The following is a 27,554-nucleotide window of genomic DNA, read 5'->3' as shown; positions in this document are numbered from 1 at the left end:
TTCATTCACCAACGTAAGAATATGAAAATTTCTCATGTCTTCTAAGATCTGAGGTTCTCACAGCGGGGACTGTGAAGATTGCAATCTTCCGGGATCTGACGCCGTGTAGCCTGCTAAGATATTTACCGATGATTCGAAAGGTAAATATGTACCAGGACACGTGGTATTACATGCCAGAAGTTCATAAAACCTCACATGCCTTGACGTATATTGTCTTACATGGGATGTTATGCCATGAAGTCTAGTTGAAATTTCGAAGGAACACACTGCTTCCGTCTTCATGGTCCTCGTCACGTATCGCATTCCGTTGCGTCTCTTCTGTGTCCCTTCTCTTCCTTCCTATTCCTTAATTGGATGTCCCATCCTATCTTCCCACGTGTCCTTCACAACCACTTCAGTAATGTTGTGAATTCCTTCCTCTAAAGCGACTGACTCTTCCATCAGTTTATTTGTGTATGCCTTGTCACTTCCTTCTTGTTTCTGTGGGGACGCTTCTTCAGTGTTATTTTGTTTAGTCTTCCTGCCTGTAAAAATAAACAGAATAAATATTTCAACCGATGTTTCGTAAAAAAGCTGTAGTAATAATTAGCCCCTGAAGGGAACTAGCCATTTAAGAAATGTATATAATATAAGGACCTTGCGTTGCTAGCCCGAAATTCAAGCGTACACTTACGAACTGTAACAAACTTAATAAGGCAGTAGCTTTGTAAAGAAATGAAGTGACCCATTTCAATATAAATCATCGCCGCTTTCTCGAATTTTAAAATATTTCAGCTTATTTTTAAATTTTAAAACGGTACCTCAAAATCTCTAAGAGAGGCATATGGAACAAGCAAGGGATCTCTGTATTCCTAAGCTGTAGGTAAAGCTATGTATGGGGTTGTGAGACGTCGAGGATAACAGTCGGCTAACAGATGACTGTGAGGTTGTCAGCCTTAAGCGCCGGGGCCCTGGTATTTGTTTCTGTTAGAAGCTGAGGCGGCCTATGGGCCATGGTGCGGTTGGAATGACTAGGCCAATTGAAAACCAATTGCCTCATTACGAAACGAACCCGCGTCCTTCAGACTTGTACAATAGGGCCTCAACCAACTACGCTACCCCGTTTCCCCACTCGATGTTCTATAGGACTCGGAATCCTTCTTACGCTAGAACTAACAATTTCCGAACAATACTCAGAGAACTGGTTTCTGTAGATGTCCAAACCTTTCTGAGGGAAGTCAAATATTTATAGTATCCCCAGGGAGGTCCTCTAGCATCATGCCAAAATTGATCCATATATGCAAAAAAGTGAGGGGCGCGCGATAGCGTAGTTGGCTGAGGCACTGTGCTACAAGGCAGAGGGTCGCGGGTTCGAATCCCGGTGAGGTCATTGGATTTTTCAATTGACTTAATTCTCCCAGCCGAACTATGGCCCTGAAGTCGACTCAGACTAAGAGAAATGAGTACCAGGAATATTCATGGGATTAAAGGGTGGCCGGCGCGTAAAGTTTGCATAATTACCGCCATCTGTGAGCCGATTGTCTAGAGAAAGTGTGGGAGCCTCGACGTCTCACAACCCTAAGGGCCTTAACGACGCTGTTAGTAGTTCACATGCTGAACTCTGTGTCCTGCCGGTCAGGACAATGACGAAGACAATAATAGGACGATTAGACGAAAAAGGGGAGAAGAAGAGGGTGTATAAAGATAAGAAGAAAACATGAGAGAGTAGAAGGAAAAGGAAGAAGGCAATTATGAAAAGCAGAGAATGTTTCTTGCTTACACTTTGGGTCTGAGATAATCATAGCGTCAAACGGTACAATTATAATACGCTATGTATTGAAGCGGCTGTGAAAGGAAGAGGGCGTGGCCTACTTAAAATATGCAATTTACCTCTTCCCAGAAGATTCTTCTCAAGATTTATTGCCGGAGTTTCAAAGCCTAAAGAGAGAATGGCGGCCAGTATCAGCGAAATTATGACGTCAGAGAGGAAAGTTGGCAACTGAAACACAAGAAATGAAGTGGCGTCACAACAAATATTAATAAGGTAAAGCTATCCCTGTAACAGGCCGTGGAAACTCATAGGGTTTTGAGACGTCGAGGCTTCCAGGTTTTCTAGACCAGGGGTCTCGAAACTTTTCGAACCGCGGGCCACATTAGGTAATTCAGCACTTTCAACGGGCCGGATAAAATGAGAAATTAATAACTCTACGTATATGAGTTTTATTGAAAGCACCGAATTTCATAAACTAAATACAAAGTACGTGAGAATAAATTATCGTATATTAATGACAACAGACAGCAGTAACAAATGCTCATATTTTCATCATAAATTATAATAAAACAATTAATGTGAATGATGGAACTCTTTTTACATTCTTAAAATCTGATTAAATTGAGGTTCAAATTTTGAAACGCTAATCACAAGTAGCGACTTTAAATGTTCATCATGTTGATGTACTTCATCTGGGAAAAAGTTTGTTCTCCCAAAAATGGAGATAAATTTATAAACAAATTTCTTAAAATTTGGAAATTGCCCAAGAGTTCAGAAATTTATAAAATTCGATCAAATTTCCTTCCTTGTATTTGTCTTTAATATGATAATTTTCTTGAAGTTCAATAATTTCCATTTGAATTTGGCTTGGGATATCTGCAGCATCACAGTCAAACGGATTTTGAAACAATCTAATTTCCTGAGCACTGGAATCCAAATCAGCAAATCGCTTCCGAAATTTTTCTTTCAAATCTGAAATGACTAAATTTGCAAACGAGGAAGGAAATTCTGCTTCATCCTTTTTATGCAACTCTGCACAGTATAGCATATGAACAAAGTTACAATTTTTCAATTGGCTTTCCAGAAGTATCAACTTTGCTCTGAATGCCTTGATAAGTGCAAATAAATCACAGACTAAGTTATTTTCACCCTGCAACTTTAACTTCAAATGGTTCATATGGTTCACCAGATCAGCAAAACTACTAATTTCCAAAGCCACTCGGTATCTGATAAAAGTGGTTCGTGATGGTTTTTCTCGGTAAGAAATATATCAATTTCATTCCTGGGCTGAAAGACGCGCGAAAGAACCTTTCCACGGCTAAGCCATCGAACTGCAGTATATGTCAGGTCAATAACCTCGGAATCACATTTACTAGTACTCATTAGAAAATTAGTTCAATTGGCGCATTTCTGCACAATTGTTTCGCGGGCCGGATAAAATCACATCGCGGGCCGTAGTTTGGAGACCCTTGTTCTAGACAGTCAGCTCACAGATAGCGGTGAGGTTGTCAGGCTTACGCGCCGGCCGATCGCCCTTAACCACCGGGAATTTTTCTGGTGCCCATTCCTGTTAGTGGTTGAGTCTAATATACACTAAGCCAACAACAAACAGGAAGTAAGCAGCAAATTGAAGGCGTACTTTTGCTTATCTACTGAGCTGATTCCTACATGCTGTTTTTGTTCTTCCTCGTTGCTTGCTTAGCATTTTCTACTCTGAAGATGGAGGCAGTACATTCCTTCGAAACGCCATTGAATTCCTACCGGACTACACGATATCATCCCAGAAAGCAGTGCTCCAGATATTCATCACTATAAGAACCCCACACTAAATTAATATAAATTGTCGATGAAACTGAAAATCAGACCAATTTACTACCGTTAAAATTCACATTGTCATTTGGGTTATGACATCGTGCAGACTGGTAGTTGGTTACCAACATTTTACAGCGATACACCGCCTTCTTCAGGTAAATGTGTTCCTCCAAATCTCAGTTATTCCTACCTGATGACTCTGATCTGACTCCGATGGCGCCTCACGAATCTTAAATCTCTCCTTGTGTCTCATCTTCAGTTTGCATTTTGCTTGTAGATGGAATTTGTTTCGTTCCTGTCTAACCTGAGCTTCCTGAATACTATGGAAAGTCAGTAAATAGGTCACAAATGGAAGCAGATCAGCTGTGATGGACGTAATATATTTTCTAGATGTATCACTAGGTAGCAGCACAGTCCAGCTTCATTACAGTCTAGGTAGCATATATACATGCGCATGTTCAGAGGCTGGTTTCAGTAGTCAAAATGGTAACCGTGCTTGAGGGCATACTACCGAAATATAATGTTCTGTTGTGCGTTTTCTGTGGGCAAAAGAACTCACTTCCAAGGAAAGTCGTAAAGAAATGTTTCCTTCTTACGGTGGGAAGTGTTTTGTCAGTTAAAGCGGTTGCACATTAGTCGTAAATGTTTCGCTAATGACGAAGGGGTCGAAAGTGGGGTGCGGATGTGTCTGGAACAACAGTCAAGAGACATACATGCTGCGGGTTTCGACGCACTTGTAAAGCGATTGTATATTTATATCAGTGTTGGTGGAGAATATGTCGCTAAATAAATGTTTTCTTGCCAGGTTTAAATATCACATGTTTAGGGCTTTATATCCATTTGTGACCTATTTGCTGACTCCCCCAAGTATATACCCTCAGCGTGAGGCTTACAATCTGCTTATAATCGGTGGCCCTGTTACTGCCCAAACAACAAAAATTTAACCTGCTTTGATTAAAAGAAATTCACGTAAATGGTAGATATATTTTTCTTTCAAACATGATTATTTATACCAAAAGGGCTTTATGAGAGTTTCTTCGTTGGAATTCATTGCGTAAAAATTATATGCAGATATATAAATATGTGAACAGATTTCAGGAAGGTTGGTAACAATTCCTTAAAATTTAAATCAGAATCGTCGTATGCTCCGTCTGCTCTAAGAACCAGGTATGTCATACATTACGTAGGCAACTTGACGGAATAAAATTTCCGTAAATATATATCAGAATTTCCCACAATTGCGCAAACAGCGGAAGCATATTGAAAATAGAACCCAATAACTCCCTAATTTTGACGTAATGGTATACGTCACTAACAGACGATGACGTTCCCTTGTTCCCATATTGAATGGAGTATACCTGAGATATAATAAGGGTTACCTTATCAAGTTATGTCATATACTAAAAAATGTTTCGTTTACCTCAGTAAGATCAGCGATGTAAATGGGAGTTCTTGCAGAATATGACTCCACGACCTGATAGCTGGCATGTGTCAGGTAGACACAGTATGTCAGGCGACTAAGTGGTGTAATTACCCTCCAAGAGAGCAGCGTGTTGGCAGCTCCTGTAATCGGAAGGCGTTTTTTAATTAGCTGGGTGAGGTGAACTCCATGACAAGTTAACAGTCACTTAGCTACTGAAGAGGAACCCCCCCTCAAAAAAAAGTGTTCTTTCACCTGTCCATGAAAGCTCGTCGCCCTATTCTAAGCCAAGTAAACCCTGATCACACCCCCACACTATATGTAATTATGGTTAATATTGATATATACCTCCTGTCTATGTATCCGAGAAAATTACTGCTCTATTGCCGTGAATCCCATATGTGGTCTCCCAGGATACACAAAAATAAAATGCGATAAAAACGCAAAAAACTTTTCGTGGTTTCAGAGAAGCAAATATCTCAATAAAATATGTGGAGTATATTTAGGGTGTGTGGAGGCCCCGGGACAATCGCCGCAGTAATTTCGTTTTAAGTACGGACCTGCCTGCTGCTCTCTGCCGACAAATTATGGTACGTTACCTCCATAACCGGTCACACACATGAAGATCGTCATACCAACACCAAAAGCCCAGACGTTTCGGAAGAGACCATTATAAAATGCAGATTCCAATATGGTTTTATCAGCGTCGGGCTGATAGAATGAATAGATTCCGTCTAGGGATGCCAGCATAGCGACGGTGCTCAGAATCCAACCAGCAGTAATTTGTATCTGCAGTGAAAGAAAAACACAATTTGTCTTGAGAAAGAAGTAGATAACCGTCATCATCTTCATGACTCGCCCTAGTTCTCTGTTCGTGTTAGAATTCCTGTCTTCTAGGATATGATGTCCTCCAGTTTGCTTAATATGTAAAAATATTTCAAACTAACGTGCTGCCTCCATCTTCAGGGTATAACAGTAAATATCGAAGGAAAAGACGGTCAGTGATGTAGGGGAAGGAGGGTAAATACTGTACCTAGGAGCAAAGTGAAGGGGGCGGTGTAAAATTAACTTCATCCCGTGAGGTATGAACTGATATTCTCTACTGGGGTGTGACCATGTGTAGGCTTTCTTTTCTCTTCTTTTCTTTTGTCTTGCTCCCACTGTGGAGTATAGGGCTAATTTCTCAGTTTTTGATGATTTTTACAGACGGTAGCCCTTCTTGGACAGATGATCAGCTCGTCGCAAGACCTCTACTCAACAGAATAAATGCATACACACAACAAACATCCATTCCTTGTGTGGGATTCGAACCCACGATCCCGGCTTCCGAGCGAGCGAAGACAGTGCATACCTTACACCGCTCGCCTACCCTGACCGGCTGATGTAGTCTTACACAAACTTATCAAAGATTATAAGGAAAATGTTCCCTCTAACTCTGGGGTCTGTAGAATATCCTCTACTTTGAAGATGCTTGGTTCGATTCTCGATCTCGATACCGGATATCCTGTCTGAGAGATTCAGTAATTTTCTTCACTCGTCCAGGCAAATGAACTCTTTGTTCACCATTAAGCCTTACAGCCGTCCCTATAGGTTCTGAGATACTGACGCCGTCGTGAAATACACCACAGCCAAACAACCACCTCTACCATGGAGACTGAGGAGACAGACTCCTTCGAAACGTCGATTTACCAGACTTCACGCATCACGTCCCAAAACAAAGTAACGTTCTATCAATATAATCCCATTCACTTAACATTGCACCAATTTCTTTGCTCTCACTGTTGCTAGTGGGGTGGGACTAAGTCCCTTGTACTGCGGCCACTTCTGGCCTATTGTACCAGCCCCAGATGATGAGTGGGGGTGATTGTAGAGCAATTGGTGGAATGAAGATTGGCAGGGGAAACTGAAGTGCCCGGAGAAACCCCGCCCCAGCGCAACTTTGTCCACCACAAATCCCCCTTGGCCAGGCCCGGGATCGAACCCGGGCCGCCGCGGTGGGAAGCCAGCGACTAACCGCTTGAGCTATGGCGCGACCCTGCGCTTAATAATACTCTTTGTCCTCTCTTCCGTATAACACTCTTTTTTCCCACTTGTTTTACACTTCTTTCCTGAAGATGGAGGCAGAATATACCTCCGAGAGGTTGGCAGCTCTATAATAAACGGCATGGAATTGTATCGCATAAGATAGTCTTCTGCCTACAAGAGCCTTAAAATTATTTCAATTTTATATGTCTGGAGCTTTTCTTTATGCCACAGTCTACTTTGGTAATCTGTTGGTCGTCGACTCTTACCCCTGGATCTCGAAAGGGGCCCTTTTGTTTATGAACAGAATTCTGAAGGCAAAGGTGTTTAAATGCCCTATTTTTTTTAGAAATCTGCACTTACCCCCCAGAAAACACACTAAATCTCCATTACAAAGTCAGCTTATTGATGTTTAGGGGGGAAAACAGTGATTGTCATGAGAAGAGATTAAAGTGATGTATAAAATACGTTGTCATTCTAGCAAAGCGGTACACATGCATTCCATTACATGTTATAGAATGGATGTCAGAGAGTATTGGATTACCAATGACAACTTCAATTCCTTCCTCTTTGCTTCATACACAAGGTACCCGAAGATCACGCCGATGATCCAGGGTCCAAACCTTGAATACGCAGCGATGTACAGCTTTTGAATACCACCCCCAAGCAGACTGCAACACAATATATAGTTCAATAAATACTTGTACATAGTTATATCATGGGATATAAAATGTATTATGTAATGGTGTACCTCATTAATTGATTTCATGGTATACAGTTCATGTCTGAAGCTTCCCACAGGCATTCCCAAATTCCCTTCAATTATCGCTACTAAAAGTTCACATAAATATCAACGTATCAGTTCTATGCTATTAATTAAATAAGATATTCCTTATATCTACTGTTCTTCATCAAATTTAGTAGCAGCGAGATTGGTACGTAATAAAGGTAAAACTCTCCCCGTACTTAAGTATTGAGGCACTGTATCATAAAGCCCCATTGTGGAGTTGATGTATAGCTGCAACATTCTTGATCTCGGCACTAGATTGGGGTGAGTGGTCAAATTCACGCCCCGGCCGCCTTACCCCCCCAACTGAGAAGTGCCGCCGGTACCCATTAGATAGGAGGCTGTGTGGGCCCCATATTCGACCTGGATATGGAGAAGGGAAAAAATTGCACTGCCGGGAGTCGAACACGGGCTGTCTCTATACCGACTGAACTATCCGACTTCAATTAGATAGTAACAGTATTAACTGAAAATAACAAGAATTTACTTCACTATTCGGTCGGGTCTTGTCAAGTGGGATTTGTGGTGAACAAAGTGGAGCTGGGGCAGGTTTTCTCCGAATACTTCGGTTTGCCCTGCCAATCTTCATTCCACCAATTGGTCCACAATCACCCTCACCTATCATCTAGGGCTGGTACAATAGGCCAGAAATGACCGCAGTACAAGGGACTTAGTCCCACCCCACTAGCAAAAAATAATACTTCACTATTCTAGAAGGCTACGAATATGTAGACCAGGCATGTCAAACTCAACTTGTACAGAGGGCCACCTCAGCCCTATAAATAATAGTCCAGGGCCGCACTTCAAAATAGAAATATACATTAGATTTTGATACAAGGAAATTTAATTCTATTTATTATTTAGGAATAATGTCAATATAATTACCTAAAGTGGAACACTTATATTTTGCCCACAAATCAAACATGTAATTTTACCTTATATTTCACAACAGAAATAAGCGATTTCCTATTTTCCTTGAAAAACACGACGCTCACTTTCAATAGTTCTTTTTTTGCTACTTGAATTTCTTGAAAGCGACATCGCCCGTTAAAAGTTACTGTACATATACAAGAAAACTCGTAGTTGATAATTTAATGTTTAATTATAACCTTTATACGTTCATTACAATGTAACATCAGCACTTGTCGCTGTGTGAAAGTGAACTGAATGACAATGTACAAGAGACTGTAAATCTGGTTCTGGAACCCAGAGAATATGGGGCATATTCTTATTCAGGTGAAATACAAATTACACTTACTTTGCAGTAAATAGGTTGGCCGAGACCTCTTCGACATATGAAATTATAAAGGGCGAAACAACTCCGCCAATAGCGAGAGTTCCTAACAAAAGAATGTTCCACTTTCGAGGCCATTTCCACAGTGGGTAGAGCACTATTGGAGACAGCAGGAACAACTGCATGTCCACGGAGAGGTACCAGGACTGAGGCACGCACTGTAAGAAAACAGGTTTTCGTTATTAAAATTACAGTCTTCAGGATTTACCCTAACGTTGAAGGGAGCAGTTTCCTCCGGAATATTAGTACCATAGGTTCCCACCAGATTATGCGTCGACACATCCCATATAACAGTAAGCTCATTATTAATGCCGTAACGTGCCGTAGCTCAGGAGGTTAGTCGCTGGCTTCCCACGGCGGAGATCCGGGTTCCAAACCGCGTGAAGCCATGTAGAACTTGCGGTGGACAAAGTGGTACTGGGGTAGGTTTTCTCCGAGTACTTCGGTTTCCCCTGCCAATTCTCATTCCACGCCATGTAGTCGGTTATATCCCAGAAAATAGAATGTTTCATAACAGCCTTTTTGAGAACCTCGAATCATACATAAGATAAATGTGTCCCTTTACTTAGTCACCTCACCAAACAGAATTTAAGGGCGTGGAGGTAATGTTCCATGCATTTCCTTCACCATTAGATGGAGGTGAGTAGTCAGTTTCATGCTTCAGCCGCTTCATCCCTCGAGGAAAGCGTCCAGTAGCCGTTGAATAGGAGTCTGGATGGATCAAAAGGTGCTGTATGAAGAAATGAAAAATCTCGGCTTCTGCTGGGAATCGAACCTCGTTTTCTCGATCGTCCTGCTCGTCATCTAACCACTACAATTATTGAGATACCTTTGGAAACCTAAATTGCAGACGCAACCTGTATAAAGATGGCGCTTACCGTACGGTTCATGTCAAAATAATTGTTGATGTATAGGATATTTGTCCACCAGTTGCTCTGACAGCCTTCTGCCATCTGATTGGCAATTACTGGAAGCAGAGGACCGGAGCCTACATATCTGTACAGTGTGGCACTGATCAGGATGACGATCGCGTAAGCCGGAGTTAATCTGGAAGACAAGAGATTTATTAAACAAGAAGGCATAGGAATTGGCTACAGTGACCCAGCTTCAAGTGCTTCAGTGTGCACAGCGAAAAGTGCAAGACCTATCTCTCTGTACAGTAAAATGTCAATGTCGTTGCGTGATACCGCCGTCAGAGTGCAGCACGTGCTGGTTGCAGTATTCATAAATTTATTTTAAAAAAGAGGAATAAATATACAAAATACGAAGGTTGGTACTTTAATAGTGGTAACTATTTATTTACAACTGATACAAAATAGATGCATGTTGCGAAGTGTTACTGTCCTTCAATGTTGTCACCAGCATTGTGTACATTGCCTAGGCCATATTTGTACATATATATTTCTTTTTCAAGATAAAACAACTGTTGAAATTTACAGTAAAACTTCCTTCCAACATGATTCAATTATCCCTTTATACTTCTGATACTCTTCTGTATATCTGCTATCAATCCGCGAATTACTCTTTCTCAACACAAGATTTTTGCGCAAACTGGTTCGGCACTTACAGACAGGACACAAACCAGTTTTCACCATGAAGTAAGACAAATTGCTCCCCATGTGAATTTTATACATTGTATCATTCGCTGGGTGGATTTATTATCACGTGACTTGGAACCAAAAATGCATTCAGTGCTACAAGAGACTGTGGAAGTTTTGAGCTCCATAAAAGCTCACCAGTTCAACACTCGCTTATTCTCAAATTTGTGACAGACCACAAGTGGCTGCCCTCAAAGTGAAAGTGAAGATATGACAAGGGATATGTCTAAGAAAACTCACCTGATATACCGATGGACGTAGAACATTGGGATGTTGAAACCAGATGTCTTATGCTTCATTTGTTTCAGAAATATATAACCGAGCAACAATCCACTCAGGACAAAAAATGTGTCCACTGAAAGGGTTGAATTAGTGATATACAGACGGCCAGGATCCTTTATGAACTGCAAGTAATTATAAACAATGTTACATATTTTATAACGCGATTAAATTCTTGCAGTGTACATATAATACTATCCTTCAACGAAGAGAAGGCGAAACAATTACTGCAACACGCCAGTGTATACTGTGCAAGCTGAAAACATCTGCAGTATTCGCAGATATCTCTCTTTGTTCTCGGAGGTACACTGAAGGTCCATGTGTTCCTAAACGAAGAGTAAAAAGATATATTTCCACCAGTTCTATCCACCAATTGCCTCGTCTTGTCTTCGTAGATTTACAGTGCAAATCACGTGACCACTTCATAAAACGTAAATGTGCTCTTATATATTCTCTGTATTATGTATATATACGAGTATATGTATAATGTGCCGGTCACGGTAGCCGAGCGTTCCAACGCGTGGACTGTCTTCGCTCGCTCGGAAGCCGGGGTCGTGGGTTCGAATCCCTCTCAGGGCATGGATGTTTGTGTGCGTTTTTCTGTGTTTGTATACAGGTAGAGGCCTTGCGACGAGCTGATCACCCGCCCAAGGAGTCCTACCGAATGTGTAAGATCTAGAAAAACCGAAGTGAACGGAGAAGTTCATGGAGGTAGGCCTAGGCCCACTGGGGCTGTAGTGCCAAGGAAAAATATATATGTATTATGTATAATGACTTTTCCCACTAATTGATCTAATTGGATATCTAGGCTTGTAAAACTTGCCCCGTCCAGTCCCAGGTAGGAAACGTTTCTGTCACTTATTTCCCTAATGACCATACCCCATAAAAATTAGCAAATAAAATAATTTCTGCAATTTTATGAAATATAATTTTCAAAAACTAAAGAAAAGATTAACTTCTAAACACATTACTTTGTTCCTTAAGGATGCCTACTGTGGATACGACATGCCGTCAGAGATGTTTAGTTTTACCGCCCTCCTCTTGTCGTCCTTGCTCAGTGAGACTTCAATCCTCTCGAGTTGGTCGTCACTTATACCTGTCCTCCACGTTCCCCCCTTTGTGGTCTGCACTTTCATCCGCCGCTTCCTTGTAGCTGTCTGGTTCAGGGTAGGGTGTGGGATTGCTCTGAATACTTGAATTTTTTTATGGGCGCCAGTGGACTTGGGTGACATCCACGAGTTTTGAACGGGGAAAACAAGGTAGGGATTTGGATAGGCGGACGTTTGGGGTTCCGGCTGCTCAGACGGTAGGACGAGATTCTGTCTCAGAGCTACTTCTGGGCCTTGCTCACACAAGGAGAGAGAAAACACTAAAAAAACTCGCACTTCACCAACACTGTTGCTTTATTGTTAGTGTTCACTAGAGTTACACATTACGAGGCCCTAGCACTTGGACTTTATACACCAATTTAACGTCCGGGAGGTTACTACTGTCTCCGGTTATTCCCTTTGGCTACTCACTCCTGTTACTCACTGTTGATGACTCACCGCTCTTATTCCCTTGTAATGACTTGTAATGACTGCTCTTATTGCCTTGTAATGACTGGCTGCACTGGAGAGGCAGAAGTCCCGACGGTTCCGGGAACGCCTGGATTCCTCTCCTCTGAAATTTTGCTGATTGGCTGAACCTAAAATTTGGGTGTTTCTCTCATTTGCATTCAGCCAATCCCTATCCAGATCCATGTTAATTTGGGCCTAAGTACAACACAGTCCCTCTGACAGCTCTCAAATAAATGGAGGTACGCTAACGATCGCTCGGTACGCCCCTTCGAAAATTATTGCGACTCGTTTCTGTCAAGTCTCAAATTTTCAAAGACTCGAACCGTCGAAGTTAAGCATTGAAATCCCCAGAAAACACAGCGGGATACTTCCTGCTCCGTTCTGGGTTTTCAAGTGACCTGCAGCTTGCTTGTCCCTCAGAAAGACCAGATGTTGTCCTTGGCGTCTGCTGGTGCTGGGGTCAATTCTGTATCATCTATTGTTAACAGTAGTACAGTCCGTTTACATGTAGTACATTGTAATTAAAAATGTAAATCAACAACATTGCTGAGGTTCCTGCATGGTGCGGTTACATTAGATAAATTCTATTCTATCCTCAACCGTGTCTAAAATATCTTTGATGTTACATCATCAGGTAGTGACGTATATCGTTATGTTATCATTAGAAATATACCACATTCTCTTCTCATTGGTGTATAATGGAAGGCAAAATCACCATACATCACTGTTTTTGGACACAGGGAATTTTTCTTCCGTAACGTTGTCTATAGATTGTATGACATACCATCAAAAGTATTTCAGACGCAGTATATCTACATTGCATACCTCTGTCCCCAGCAACAACAATAAAAAAATGAAGAAACGAAATGACAGGTAGAATTGACGAGTATATAAATGTAAAGGGAAGGCAGACAAGTTGGAAGGAAAGCCCATCTACATTTATCTTTCTGATGCGAAATTTTGGCTACTTACATCAACAGCAATGCTGAGATTGATGGATGGAACTGCCATGTCCAATGTGTATCGGTGACCCCAAATGACCCAGCATATCGTAATAAACCTGATACCGTGAACAGCTTGAAGAGTGTCCCCAGAAGATTTCGTACTCAGCAACTTCTTGCCATTGCTATATACAGAGAATGCCAGCAGCAGTTCCTTCTTCTGTCCTACAATTAAATCAGCCCTGATTATTCTAGCACTTCTGTGTCACTGTTTCACTCTATCAGTATTATGCTGGACATTTCCTAAAGCATATTTAATTTACACGAGATTCCGAGAGATGGCTGCAGTCTTATGAAGTAAAGAAACGTACAACAAAGAATTGTTATATGCGTTGTTTCCTATGAGGTCCATGTCATATCAAAGGAAAGTAGGCGATCAGTTCTTGAATATTTTATGTGAATCTGCATCACTGAACACATTCTGTGTGGCCACTTCGCGTGTGTTCATGCAGAGTTTCGGTAGGGAGAGCAGAAGAGAAGAGACCACTACGAAGATCTAAACGTAGATGGGATGATAATATGAAAATAAATCTTAGAGGTGTAGATTGGAAGGGTGTGGACTGCATTAATCTGGCTCAGGATAATGGCCAGTGGCAGGCAGTTGTGAACACGGTTATGAACCCTCAGATTCTGTTAAAATGCTGGTTATTTCTTAAGCAGCTGTTGGCTTCTAAGAAGGACTAAGCTACAAGGAGTTTGTTATTTCGTAACATGTCTCCTTATAATTGTTTCTTGCACTTGAGAATGTATTGCTTCAAACAGATCGTTCAGACAAATCTGGCTTATGTTTCAGTCATACATATGATTCCACATAACGAAGAGTAAACAATAGTAATAAAATTACTTAAGTTTCCTTAATTGAATCAATTAATTGTGGAGTAAACTGAAATCTTAACAAAGTATCCCACCTTTGCCTATGAGGTCATACGCAGTGTTTGAGACGATCAGCAGTAAAAAGGCAGCAAGAATACCGCTGCAACAGAAGGTAAACCCGTGTAACTTAAGAGAATAAACCCGTATGCGGTCTAAAGGCAATAATAGGACAAAATTGATTGAACTGTTAATGCTCTGCGTGCATTTCATAACTCGTTAATGTACGAGGCAGAGTCAGTAAATAAGTAACAAATGGAAGTAAAACAGTTATAATGTTCGTAATAGGTTTTGTATATGTATCACTATGTAGCAGCACAGTCCAGTCTCATAACAGTCAAGGTATCAAACGCACATGCGCATGTTCAAAGGCTGGTTTCAGTAGGCAAAATTGTGACCGTCTAAGGAGTGTACCATCGAACAGCATCGCTATTTCTGCGTTACTTCTGAACAAAAGGACTCAGTGCGAAGGATATTCATAAAGAAATGTTTCCTGTTTACGGTGGGAACCGTTTGTCGCATAAAGGTTTTCACATCTGGGTCGAGAAACGTGGCAAACTTTTCGTTCCTCACGAAGAGTTTGAAACGGAGTTGCGGAAGTGACTGAGAAAAGAGTTAAAGGACTTATAGTCTGCGGGTTTCGACGCACTGGTAAAGAGACGGCACAAGTGTATCAGTAATGGTGGAGGATATATCCATAAATAAACGCTTCTCTCCCAGTTGCGAATTCCATATATTTTACTTTCCATATCCATTTGTGTCTTATTTACTGACTCTTCCTCATACTTCAAACCTTCGCCACAAATCATATTTGAGTTAAATATTAACGAAATGAATCAGCGGAAACTTACACGGTTATCCAGTCCTCGGTAGCGAGCGATTTTCCCTCATTAGTTTGGCAGTACTCCTCAGCTACTGATGTCACTAGAGGGAGATTCATATCTTGTAGGTATGAATTGAAGATCCCTTCAAAATCCTTCGCGCTGCATGTTGATGGAATACAGTAGGACAGCGTGAGGCCCAAGTCAGATAAATCAAACGAGACCTGTAAGTTGAGAATTTCTAACTCAGTGGGGCCGAGTCCTTCTTGAGAAGCCAACAGTCGCTCAGCTACTCAAGAATTTCACAACTTTTTTGCATGAATATTCATTACCCGTTCACAAAAGCCTCCCACTGGTCTCCATCCTAAGCCAGATGAATCCAGTTCATACCACCATATCCTATTTAATACCCATTTTAATATTATCCTCTCGTCTTACTTCATTGCTTTGCAACCAAAAATATATACATCTTTTCCTCTATCATGTGTTCGACATGTTTTCCCACCTCATTCACCTTGACTTGACAAGTTACGAAGCTTCTTCTTATGCATTTTACTCCAATCTCCTGTCACTTCATCCCTTTTCGGTCCAAATATTTTCGTCAGCACTCTACTCTCAGACACCCTCAATCTACATTCCCTCTTTAATGACCAAGGCGAATTTTCACACTCATACAGAACTATGGGCATAATTACAGTTTTGTATATTTTAATTTTTACTTTTTTTCATAGAAGACGAGATGGCAGAAGTTTCTGGTCTAAATGGTAGCAGGCGTGTCCCGAAATCAATGTGCTCCTAATTGTTTCGCCTTAATCAAATTTTAATTTTTTATTGTCGTTCCCAGATAATTTAACTTTGTCGCATTCTCATAGGATCTATGAATTATCCTTAAGTTAGTATCGTGCCCCTCGTTGTGGTGACAAGACATCAACATAAATATTACTTATTATTACATTTATGTATCCCGTTGCATCGATTGATCAGTTAATATTTATAAGTTGTCAGTAAAACTCTCCAAAACTCAAGAAAGTTGCATTGGCATATCTGAGAATAAACATTAAGAATAACGCCTTAGTACGTAATCGAATTCAGAATCGTTGTTCGATATTTATATAGATCTAGTTTCTTAAATCTTGCTAATGTATATTAACGAGATTTAATGAAGATCCTGAACCACAATGAAGTAAAAAGGTATTTATTAATGCTTTATTTAATGATACTCTCGGTAGCTAAGATAAAATACAGTTTAAAATGACAGAAAGATTATAAATAATAATATGCTAGATAAGATGTGGGACTTATTTACGAGTATTTCCAGACAGCATATCGGAATATCTGGAAGATAACGAGGAAAATCTCAGTCAGATATTCTGTTTGCGAGTCGAAACCGTTCGTTTTTTATATAAAACCGCTATGCTTTATCTTATTCACTTATAGGTAATAAGTGAATCCGTCAAGAGTATTTATAAATTTGTCTTCTGATGTTAGTTCTATAGAACCAAAGTAATATACATTATTTGAGACAGACAACTTAACATTTTATTGGTTTGTAGTAATATCTGTAATAATATCTTGAAATAGATAACAATACCTTTCTACAGAATGTCTCTTTTTCGTAATTAGTGAAATAATTATTGAAAATGTGCATTGTGTTAAGATAAAAATGTATTATATATATATACATATATATATATGCTGGTAGAATAGCATTTAATTCAAACATAATTAGATTAATCACCATCGAAATATAGCGCAGTGTGTTACGATGCACAAACGAAGAATGTGGTTGGAGGAATTGTAGTTATGCAATACAAACAAAATAATTCTCCTAATAATCAGGGAAGATAATAATTCGCAGTGTGTTAATATGTGAAGGTAAGAACTGTTCATGCTTTTCTTTCTGGTGAATATGGCAAACATAGGCTGCTACAACAGGCAAACGACTGCTTTGGTAACGTATAAAAAAGATCTTGTTTAATGTTTAAATTATTCTGAAAGGTTTTTGTTTTTCTTTAATCCGCTTACTGGTGGGTGGAGTCCAACTGGGTCCACTCAGCACGGCGGCCATTGATTGGCCTATTGTAGCCTGCCCTGGGTGATTATGATGATGGAGGATTTGGTGGAATGAATATTGGCAGGAGCCCGTCACGGTAGCCGAGCAGTCTAAGGCGTGCACTGTCTTCGCTCGCTCGGAAGCCGGGATCGTGGGTTCGAATCCCACTCAGGGCATGGACGTTTGTGTGCGTTTTTCTGTGTTTGTGTACAGGTAGAGGCCTTGCGACGAACTGATCACCCGCCCAAGGAGTCCTACCGTATGTCTAAGATCTAGAAAAACCGAAGTGAACGGAGAAGTTCATAGAGGTAGGCCTAGGCCCACTGGGGCTGTAGTGCCAAAGAAAAAAAAGATTGGCAAGTTAAACCGAAGTACTCGGAGAAAACCCTCTCCAGCGCCACTTTCTCCACCACAAATCCCACTTGACCAGACGCGGGATGGAACCCGGGCCGCCACGCTGGGAAACCAGCGACTAACTGCTTGAGCTATGACGCGGCCATCCTGAAAGGTCACTCACAGTTCTATCGTTGTCTCTCACATTAGGAGCTCTTATTCTGAGGCTTTCAACATGTGGCAAATTTTGCGGGCTGAGTGCCTGGACTGAGTCTGGCTTCTGCCGAAATTCGGTGAGACAATGCTGGCCACTGAACACCCCGACGCCAGTGTCCACGTGCTCCACTTCGATGCACTCGTCGAAATTCCCGAGGAACACCGACTGCCCCATCAGCACACTCTCCGGAAACTTCGTTGTGGAGTCAAACACTGCAAGCAGAACAAGAATTCACAATACACACCTTACTTCACGGGAGTCGGCATAGTGACTGGAGACTGGATATGGACTGGACGGCCATGGCGTCGGAGTTTGAATCCCGATATGAGCAAGATATGTCTTCTCTACACGTCGTAGAGACTGGTACTGGAGCCCACATGGCATTTTATCCGATGGATAACATTGGACTATTTCTCAGGTGATAAAGCGGCCGGGGCGTGAAGCTGACCACTCACCTCCAAATAATGCAGAGATCAAGAATGCGTGGATTTATGTACCCACTCCCCGATAGGTCTTCATGCCGTACTACTTAATTAACAAAGTAGAGGAAATATTTTGACCGAAGAGAGATGAAGTGACGGGACATTGTAGAAAACTCCATATTGTGGAGTACTCGTACTCTTCGGCAAGTATAATTAGAACGATAAAGTTAAGGAGGATGAGATCGGCAAAGCATGTAGCACGAATGGGAGCGAATAGGAATGCATATAAGATGTTAGTGAGAAGACCAGAAGGAAATATATCACAAGGAAGACCTAGACCTAGGTGGATGGATAATATTAAAATTATTTTCAAAAAGATAGATTGGCGTGGTATAGACTCGATTGTTCTGGTCCAGGATAGGGACTAGTGGAGGGTTCTTTTGAACACCGAAATGAACCTTCGAGTACCATAAAATGTTGGGAGGTTCTTAATGAGCTGCACAACTGGCAGCTTCTCAAGGATGGCTCAGCTCCCTGGAGTTATTTCGTCTTTTGCGATTTGACGCATGTAATTTGGTAGACAAGTACAGAAGTATTTCAGGAAGCTGGTGCCTCCTGCTTCAACGTTAAACGGTGAAGATGGACGTAGCATGTGCCTTCGAAAAGTAACATAACTATCTACCAGAATACACTGCATCACATCTGAGATAACTGCAGCCGCAATACGTCTGCTTGATTCTAGGAGAACATAAAATTTCATATTCTGCTACGAGTCTGGATTTCGTTTGGGATTTTATGCCACATTTAGGAATTTACAAAACACGTGTTTCTTTTCTTATCAGACTTCACGGCATATATATCTGCCAGTATATTCAGATACTAACAATAAATATACTTACTCAGCATCGCCCAGTAGCTGGTAGTGATCTGGTCCATGTAGACCTGAAAATGTTGTGCACAGATGGTATTGTTGGTAGTCGCAAACACAGAAGATCTGGTTTCTTGAAAGTTCTTAATATTTAAATAAGGTAAGACATCTTTCCATTGATGGTCATGTACTAACTCTGCACTGTTGTAAGTTCCCAAAACAGATATAAAGCTCAATACATAAGGTAATAACATTCGCAGCATTGTTGTAGCCCAGGTTGTCTCTGTGAGAGTAGAAAACACATCTGAACAAACTTAACGCTTTTAGATGGAATTTTATGTTATTTATAGTAAGAACTTATCGGAATATTCATCAGCGTCGAGCTAAACGCTCGTCACATTTCCTATTAAGGCATGGAAGATAAAAAGGTAGGTAATATGTAAGAATGTTCGCGTGTTAAGCTCAGTCCAGTTTATACACACAAAGTTATCTTACCAGTTTCTATGGCTATATCAGAAAACTATCTGCCTTATGTATTCGCTTATTCATTCACTCATCATGGGCTCTATAGCCCTTTGTTGGACCCTGACCTCTTCTTCATTTTCGTAATCTTTCTTACACAGACGGTAGGACTCTATGGACGAGTGATCAGCCCATCGCAAGGCCGCTACCTACACACAGGACAACACAGAATAAACACACGTATAGACATTCATGCCTCGAGTGGGATTCGAAACCATGATTCCAACGTTCGTGCGAGTGACAGCAATTTCTATTTTAGACCGCGCAGTCACTGTGATCGGCCTCTGCCTGATGTATAGCTCATATAATCCCTAAGTAAACTGGATAAGATGCTTTCAAAATAATTGTATTTTTGCTGTATTAAAAAGTAAGCTTTTAAGTGTCACCATGAAATGGCACGTGGCCACGTTTCAGATGACCCCCAGACATGGAAGACATCTGTGGATGTACTGAATAAGTATTAGAGCGCAGCTGACAAGGATTGATGCTCTAATTTTGGGTTGGTCATGGGATTAGCAACCATTTGCCATAAAGGAAAAATTCTTGTTACGAAATGTTGCACAAGACCTCAGACTTGGGACGTTTCTTTGGATAGTTTGAAATTACCTAAGCAAAAGAAAATAAATATGAGATTTGTCATACTCCCAAATACATGACAATATGAAGAACAGTTTCTAATAGGAACTAGAATATATATTTGATAAATTCCCTAAATACAATATTAAAATTCTGTTAGGAGATTTCAATGCCAAAATGGTAAAGAAGACATTTTCAACTCAACAATTTGAAATTGGAGTTTTCACGAAATTAATAGCGATGATGGACTTAGAGTAGCAAATTTTGATGCATTCAAATTTCTAATTTTCAAAAAGAAAAGATTCCAACTTTGCAGCATTCATAAATTCACTTTGAAGTGAATATCCTAATGGAAAGGCACACAATCAGATAGAGCATTTTGGATATACAGGAGATGGCATTCAAGTGTATCTTATATTCGATCTATCAAGAATGCGGGCCATAATCTATCACTATCACAGTCTGGTAATTGCCAATGGTAGGGACAGGCTGGCGGTAAAAATGTCCAGAAAAGCAAAAATTTTATATGGAGTGAAACCAAACAAAGCAGATTGTGTTTTGTGTTAAAACCACGAATAGATTTGCAGCTTTGGAAAACTCAGATGATGGTGTGGATGTTAATAGAGCTTGGGAAGCTACTAGAGGGAGTATCAAAATTTTCAGCGAAAGAGGTTCTAGTTTATCAAGAACTTGAGTAGCATTAGCCATTGTTCATTGAGTTGTGTTCAGTAATGTTATACCAAAGGAAACAGGACAAATTGCATCGGAGCCAAATGAAATGGGGATAATCTGAACATTATAAAGCACAAAGCCAGCAGGCATCTGGAAAGAAGAGGAAATGTCTGAAAGATAAAAATGAGCTTGCAACAAACAGTAAGAGCAAGAACATTAGAGGCCTGTATAGAAGAATAATCAAATTTAAGAGGGGTTGCCAACCTGGAAGTAACTGCTTGAAGATTCCCACAACTTTTTGAATACGTAGAAGAATTTTTTCTTCCACTTACTAAATATATATAGGATCAGTGATATTAGGCAGTTGGAAGTACATACTGCTGAGCCATTAGTACCTGATCCTAGTCCTTTTGAGGTTGAAATAGTTACTGTGAAGTTGAAAAGGGTAAATTGCCAGATATTGTACAAATTCTGGCAGAACTAATTCAAGCATGGTGTGAAATATTGCATTCTGGGATCATAAGCTCAGTACATTTATTTGAAAAAAAAAGGAAGAAATTCCTGAGTAGATGAATGAGTCTTTTATTAGCAAGTTTACAAGAAGGAGAATGAAACTGACTGGAGAATGAATAATTATCGAGGCTTGTTATTAACTTCAACAAAATTTTATCCAATATATATCTCTCAAGGTTAAGTCCATATATAGATGAAATTGTTGGGGATCATCAGTGTGGGTTTTGATGTAACAGCTCAACTTCTGATGACACATTACATTCTGAGATCATATACTCAGTACTTTTTTGTAATAAGAAAGAATTTCCTGAGTAGCTGAATGAATCTTTTATTGGCTAGTTTACAAGAACGATAAAACTGACTGAAGAATGAGTAATTACTGATGCTTATCACTGTTATCAACGTCATACAAAATGTTATCCAATATGCTTGTCTCAAATTTAAGTCCATATATAGGTGATATTTTTGAGGATCATCAGTGTGGGTTTTGATGTAACAGATTAACTACTGATCACATCTCTTGCATTTGTCAGACACTGGAAAGAAAATGGGAGTACAATGAGACAGATCATCAGCTATTCATAGACTTTAAGACACCTTATGATTCACTTATGATGGAAGTGTTGTATACAATATTCTTATTGAGTCTGGAGTAACCTTGAAACTAGTTGTAGGTAAGCAGATTGAAATATGTTTAAATGAAAACTTTTGTATAATAAAATCCATATGAGTTAATATTTTGTTGGTACATTTCCTATTCAAAATGGCCTGAAACATGGAGATGTTTATCACTATTGTTTTCAATTTTTCTTCAGGATATGCCATTATGAAAGGCCAAAGAAACAAGGTAAAACTGAAACTAAGTGGGATATATGAGCTCCGATCTATCCTGATGGTGTAAATCTATTGAGACATAACATAAATGCCATCAAGAAACAACAAAGAAACTCAGGTTAATGCTAGTATTGAGGTATATGAGATTGAATTTGGTTAATGCTTGCAACCATTCAGTTCAGAATCTTTTGTCTTCTCTCCGGTATGTAAAAAAATTAAAATGTAAATATGAAATCTTGTGTTTTTGCCCATAGATTTTATGGGCGTGAAACATGTTCAGTGATATTAAGTGAAGAACATAGCTTGAGGGTGTCTGTGAACAGGCTGTTGAGAATATTTTGACCCAAGAAAGATAAAATAATAAGAAGTTAGAACAGCATAATGAGGAGCCTTATAACTTGTACTGTTTGCCAGACGTAATTAGAATGATAAAGCAAAGGAAAATGAGACACAAAGAACATATAAAGCACTTGAAAGCGAACAGAAATGCATACAGGATTTGTGGTAAAGACATAAGAAAGGCACCACTAAGAAGACCTACATGTAAATGGAAACATAATATTAAACTGGGTCTTACAAAAATATGATCGGATGATATGGACTACATTTGTGTGGGTAGGGGTCTTGTGAGCACTGTATGAACATTCAGAATAAAAAAAAATATTGGGAATTTATTAAGTAGTTGAGTGACTGCCGACATCTCAAGAAGGATTCGACTCAATAATTAGTTTATTATTAAAATGGTTTTTATACTTGAATACCACATTTATTTAAAATTTCCTTCTACATGTCTTCTTCAAATAATCTTTATTTTCATTCAAATATTTCGTCTGAAGTGTTTGAAGTTCCCGCTCATTGAAGTTTAACAGATTTCCGCTTGAGGGAACCACAAGCAAACTGGTTTAAAGTGACATCTGTTAAACAAAAATATAAGGTTGTTGGTTACAGAACAGGACGGTATTGTACTGTATGTCTGAATGCTAAACGTAATTAGTATCTCGCAACGATAAACGTCACTGGGCTCAGTGGCTTAAAGTAAGCCAGGTAATCGTTGGTCTGCGATAGCGGTAAGTGTTTGCGATCGCTATCAGATTTGTTAAGTGTTAGTTTGCATGGTAACGTAGCAACAGAACGACAGTTCCACAGTGGGCACACTCTGTCATTTCCAGCGGTTAGGTAGGTACATCGTTTGTAAACAGACACCGTTCTGCACGATAATTAATGCCATCTTCAAAGTATTTATTATATTAAAATAGTACATAATGCTGAATTTTACGACACACTTGAACCATGTTAATTCAGCGAAAGTTACTATCTTCTGGAACATGACTCCGTGTAGACAGGTAGAACATTAGTATCATTTCGGAGGAACCCTCAGACTCCATCTTCAGGGGAACCATGAGTTCATCCCAGAATACAATGATCTACATAGCCACCATGAGAAATTCAAATTTCAACTAAATCAGGATTTATTGTTACCTTGCTGAAGACACCTTGTAAGTATATTCATTTGAATCGTTTTTCTTCCACATGGACGCGTGTAGAAACAAACAACTGGGAATGAGAGTTTACAGGAAATAAGTAATGATAATGGAGTTAGAGTAGTAAACTTTTCCACGTCCAAAAATCTTTATTGTCAAAAGTACTATGTTCCCACATCGTAACGTTCTTAAATTTACTTGGACATCTCCTGATGGAAAGACACACAACCAAATCGACCATATTTTGGTAGATAGGAGACGGCGTTCATGTATACTTGATGTCTGATCATTCAGGGCAGCAGATTGTGATACTGACCACTATTTGGTGGTGGCAAAAGTTAGGGAGAGACTGGCAGTGAGTAAACAAACAGTGCATAGAGTTCATATGGAAAGGTTTAATCTCGAGAGATTAAACAAGGTAGAGGGTAAAGAGTAGTATCGTGTTCAAATCAAAAATAAGCTCACAGATTTGGAAGCTTGGACCCTGAGGTGGATATTAATAGAACTTGGGAAAGAATTCGAGAGAATATCAAAATGTCAGCCAAAGAGAGCGTAGGATATTATGAGTTAAAGAAGCATAAGCCATGGTTCAATGAAGGTGCTCAGAATTACTATACGAAAGGAAAGAAGTCAAATTGAAGTGGCTGCAAGATCCAGGAGAAATATATAGGGATAATCTGAACAATATAAAACGTGAAACCAGCAGGCATTTTAGGAATAAAAAGAGAGAATATATGAAAGACAAAATTGATGAGCTTACAGTGAACAGTAAGAACAATGACATTAGAGACCTGCAGAGGAATAAATGACTTTAAGAGGGGTTACCAGCCTAGCAGTAACTTAGCGAAGGTTGAGAATGGAGATCGGCTTGCAGATTTCCACAACATTTTGAATAGGTGGAGGAACTCCTACTCTCAGTTGTTGAATGTACATGGGTCAGTGGCGTTAATCATATAGAAATGCATACAGTTCAGCCGTTAGTACCTGATCCTAGCCCTTTTGAGGTTGAAAGTGCTATTGCAAAATGGAAACGGTATAAATCGCCAGGTAGTGATCAAATTCTCGCAGAACTGATTCAAGGTGAAATGTTATGTTCTAAGATATGTATCTAATTAATTCTATTTGGAATAAGGAAAAATTGCCTGATGAGTGGAAGGAGTCTATTATTGTACAAGTTCACAAGAAGGGTGATGAAACTGACTGTAGTAATTATCGGGGAACATCCATTGCTATTAACTTCATAGAAAATTTTATCCAGTATTCTTCCTTGCTGAAGAAACTTTGGAATTATCTGCATCTGAATTCCTTTTCCACATGAACACTTGTAGTGGTATGTGCTTATGATACTCAGCTCTTTGGTTTCAATATGCATGACACACTGGTAACCATTCTTTGGTTGGGTGGTGGAAAGTAAGGTTTCCTTTTATGAACATTTAATTAATTATGCTCTTAGTTAAATGGTGGATGTCAGTGAATAATGAATCATGAAGGACACCCAATAATCCAGCAGGAAGTATGTAAATGTCTTGTCGTAGTAATAGGTCAGAAAAATACAGTACCGGGAATACCAGAGGCCACTTTTGGCCATAATCAATGTAGTTCAGTCCAGTTCACCCTTCCTGTATCAGTTTCCATAAGATCCTATTCAGTAGTATCCTCACAACTCCTCTGTTTTCAAAGTGGCTGCTTTTCAGGAGTTTTCTCACAAAAATTCTCTAAATTCATTTGGTCTCCCCCCTCCCTCAGTTTGTTTCTTGACTTACAGAGGAACCATAAGCGTCTTAAGGAGGACTTAACTGTGGCGTCAGTGACTGTTCTGTACTGTCCTATTGAAAGAACTTTCCTTTAATGTGATACATCTGTTAATAGTGTAGTAAAAGTGTGGCATTGTCCCTGTACTTAATTAATTAAGCACCATACAGTCAGGATGTATGGGGGAGTGGAGGTATAGCTTCACCATTCTTGAATTCGGCACTAGACAGAGGTGTGTGGTCAGCTTCACGTCCCAGCCGCTTTACTCCCAGGAAAGAGCCTGCAGTACCCATTGGATAGAAGGCTGGATGGACTCCAGAGTAAGGCTGGGTGCTGTGGAGAAGAGAAAACCCATGCCCTGCTGGGAATCGAACCCGGCCCCGTCTCTATACCACCCGAGCTATCCCGATTCCAGTGTCCGGGTTCACGTAGCGGATGTGATCTCGAATCGTGTTCGGTTCGAATCTCGGTCGGGACACCGACTGTCCTGACCGAGGGGTTTCGTGGCTTTGTCAGTCCTTCCAGGAAAATCTAAGGATACTCCCTGAATTAGTCTGTAACGGGGTCCTTCTAAATCCTTTCAATCCATCGGTCATTGGAATCTATGTAGTCTAGCTAGTATTGCTCTGGTCCTTAAATAGCGCAAACACATCTTAATGACAAGTCCTAAGAATATCCTGATGATACACATAAATACACGTGCGCAGTATACAGAGTGTCTCGAAACAGGATAACCATATCTTAACTAGGTGATCTTGGAATCATTTCGAGTCGAAATTTTTAAATAAATATGGGTTCTACGTGTAATGATTTGTCAAGAACTTGATGAAACTTTTTTTGCATTATTACTGTTTACATTATTTCCATTTATTTCTCACTTTATTATTGTTATTATTATCATCATCTTAATTATCATGTTCTTGTTACATCTCATCTTCGATTGTTGTTTGTTTACCTTTCTGATTTAATGTGATTTTTTCTCCAGTGCTTGCCTGTAATTAGTCTTTGACTTTGTGTTGTGTTAGTCCAGTATGTAACTACTTCTATCTGCACTGTGCTGTGTCTTTAATTGGCCTTGTAGCTGTTGACTCGACACATAAATAATAAAGAATTCAATTCAATTCAATTACTGGTAAACAGGATTTGGAAGGGCGTGATATTGAACTGCATACGGACATAGCCCTAATTATTTTCCATGAAAATATTTATGGATATTTATTCTCTTAGTCACTATAGTTTTTATTACAGTCAAGATTCGAACTGGGCATCTCCTATACAACACAATACTCATTCTCATTTTCGTGACAAACTTTTATAGATCGCACCCATGTTTATTTCTACTTTCCAGCTCGAAATGATCCCAAAAGCTCACAGTTAAGCCATGGACATTCTGTATGCTGAGTATAGAGAGGAAAATTAATGTTGAGTTCCAGGCAGCGGTGCACCTTCTTCTCTTCAGCACCACAGCGTTCAGACCGACTCTGAGTCACTCTCAACTTCTGTCTGATGTTTACCGGAGATTCTTTCGCCAGGGAATAGCCTCCAGGGCTTGTAAATAACTGCTGATCTCCAGCTAGTGTCGTAGTTATATGAGGCTGGATTTTAGTCCGTAAGCGAAACATACCGACCGAGCGACCGCCGTTTGTCGGCGAAGTTAGTGCCAACTTTAGCGGATAGAGGGTGTCGCGTGATCAGCGCAACGAATCCCCACGGCCCTTAATTTCGGTTTTCTAAACCAGAGCCGCTATTTTCTTGAAATATCTCCTCAATTATCATCACGTGGCTGAGTGGACCCCGTTCCAACCCACTACTTCTCAGAAAAAATCGAACCCGGACCTCTGGATCTGTAGCCAGGAACACTGACCACTAGAGCACAGAGGCGGACAACACCTCTCAAGAGGTCCCAATTTGTAATTGATACACACATATATAAATATAATATATGACACATTATTGTAAATGCACAATTTCATAGATCATTGGTTAAGCAGCACTTAATGTATGTTTCATATATATTTCGCAACAAGTTCACAACGTATGCAATACGGTCCTCAAATACAATATTAGGCAATAGTTGGCTTATAATCGGTACACTCGA

General features: G+C 40.0%; 3 protein-coding genes and 1 long non-coding RNA gene across 6 annotated transcripts in view; 1 reads left to right on the top strand and 3 right to left on the bottom strand.

Moving 5' to 3' along the window:
• LOC111870831 (nose resistant to fluoxetine protein 6) overlaps positions 1 to 19,473 on the bottom strand; it is a 42,314-nt gene extending 22,841 nt beyond the window's left edge. The window contains exon 1 of the mRNA XM_023863406.2: positions 19,138 to 19,473. Within this exon, the coding sequence (XP_023719174.1) occupies positions 19,138 to 19,369 (232 nt within the window). The 5' untranslated portion in view covers positions 19,370 to 19,473. The remainder of the gene's footprint in view (positions 1 to 19,137) is intronic.
• Positions 1 to 27,554, top strand: part of LOC111870833 (glucosamine-6-phosphate isomerase) — a 119,019-nt gene that overhangs the window by 53,775 nt on the left and 37,690 nt on the right. For 2 of the 3 annotated variants that reach the window (XM_023863414.2, XM_023863411.2), the window contains exon 1: positions 23,173 to 23,290. The exons of the other annotated variant lie outside the window; for it this stretch is intronic. The gene's annotated coding sequence lies outside the window, so the exon portion shown is untranslated. Of the gene's footprint in view, positions 1 to 23,172; positions 23,291 to 27,554 lie in introns of those variants that run through there. 3 annotated transcript variants of the gene reach the window in all.
• Positions 453 to 1,997, bottom strand: LOC117282820. The gene is made up of 2 exons (XR_004513711.1): positions 1,870 to 1,997; positions 453 to 524 (listed from the first exon to the last, which is right to left on the bottom strand). It is a non-coding gene; the product is annotated as an uncharacterized LOC117282820 (long non-coding RNA).
• On the bottom strand, positions 7,499 to 9,543 carry LOC117282819 (regulator of hypoxia-inducible factor 1-like). The gene is made up of 2 exons (XM_033754022.1): positions 9,050 to 9,543; positions 7,499 to 7,675 (listed from the first exon to the last, which is right to left on the bottom strand). The coding sequence occupies exons 1-2, from the start codon at positions 9,208 to 9,210 to the stop codon at positions 7,516 to 7,518; spliced, it is 321 nt and encodes a 106-aa protein (XP_033609913.1). The 5' UTR covers positions 9,211 to 9,543; the 3' UTR covers positions 7,499 to 7,515.

Source organism: Cryptotermes secundus, unplaced genomic scaffold, assembly GCF_002891405.2.
Source record: "Cryptotermes secundus unplaced genomic scaffold, Csec_1.0 scaffold632, whole genome shotgun sequence".
In the NCBI taxonomy this organism is placed as follows: Eukaryota; Metazoa; Arthropoda; class Insecta; order Blattodea; family Kalotermitidae; genus Cryptotermes; species Cryptotermes secundus.
The sequence above is the reverse complement of the archived record's forward strand: the minus strand, read 5'-3'. Positions and strand labels throughout refer to the sequence as shown.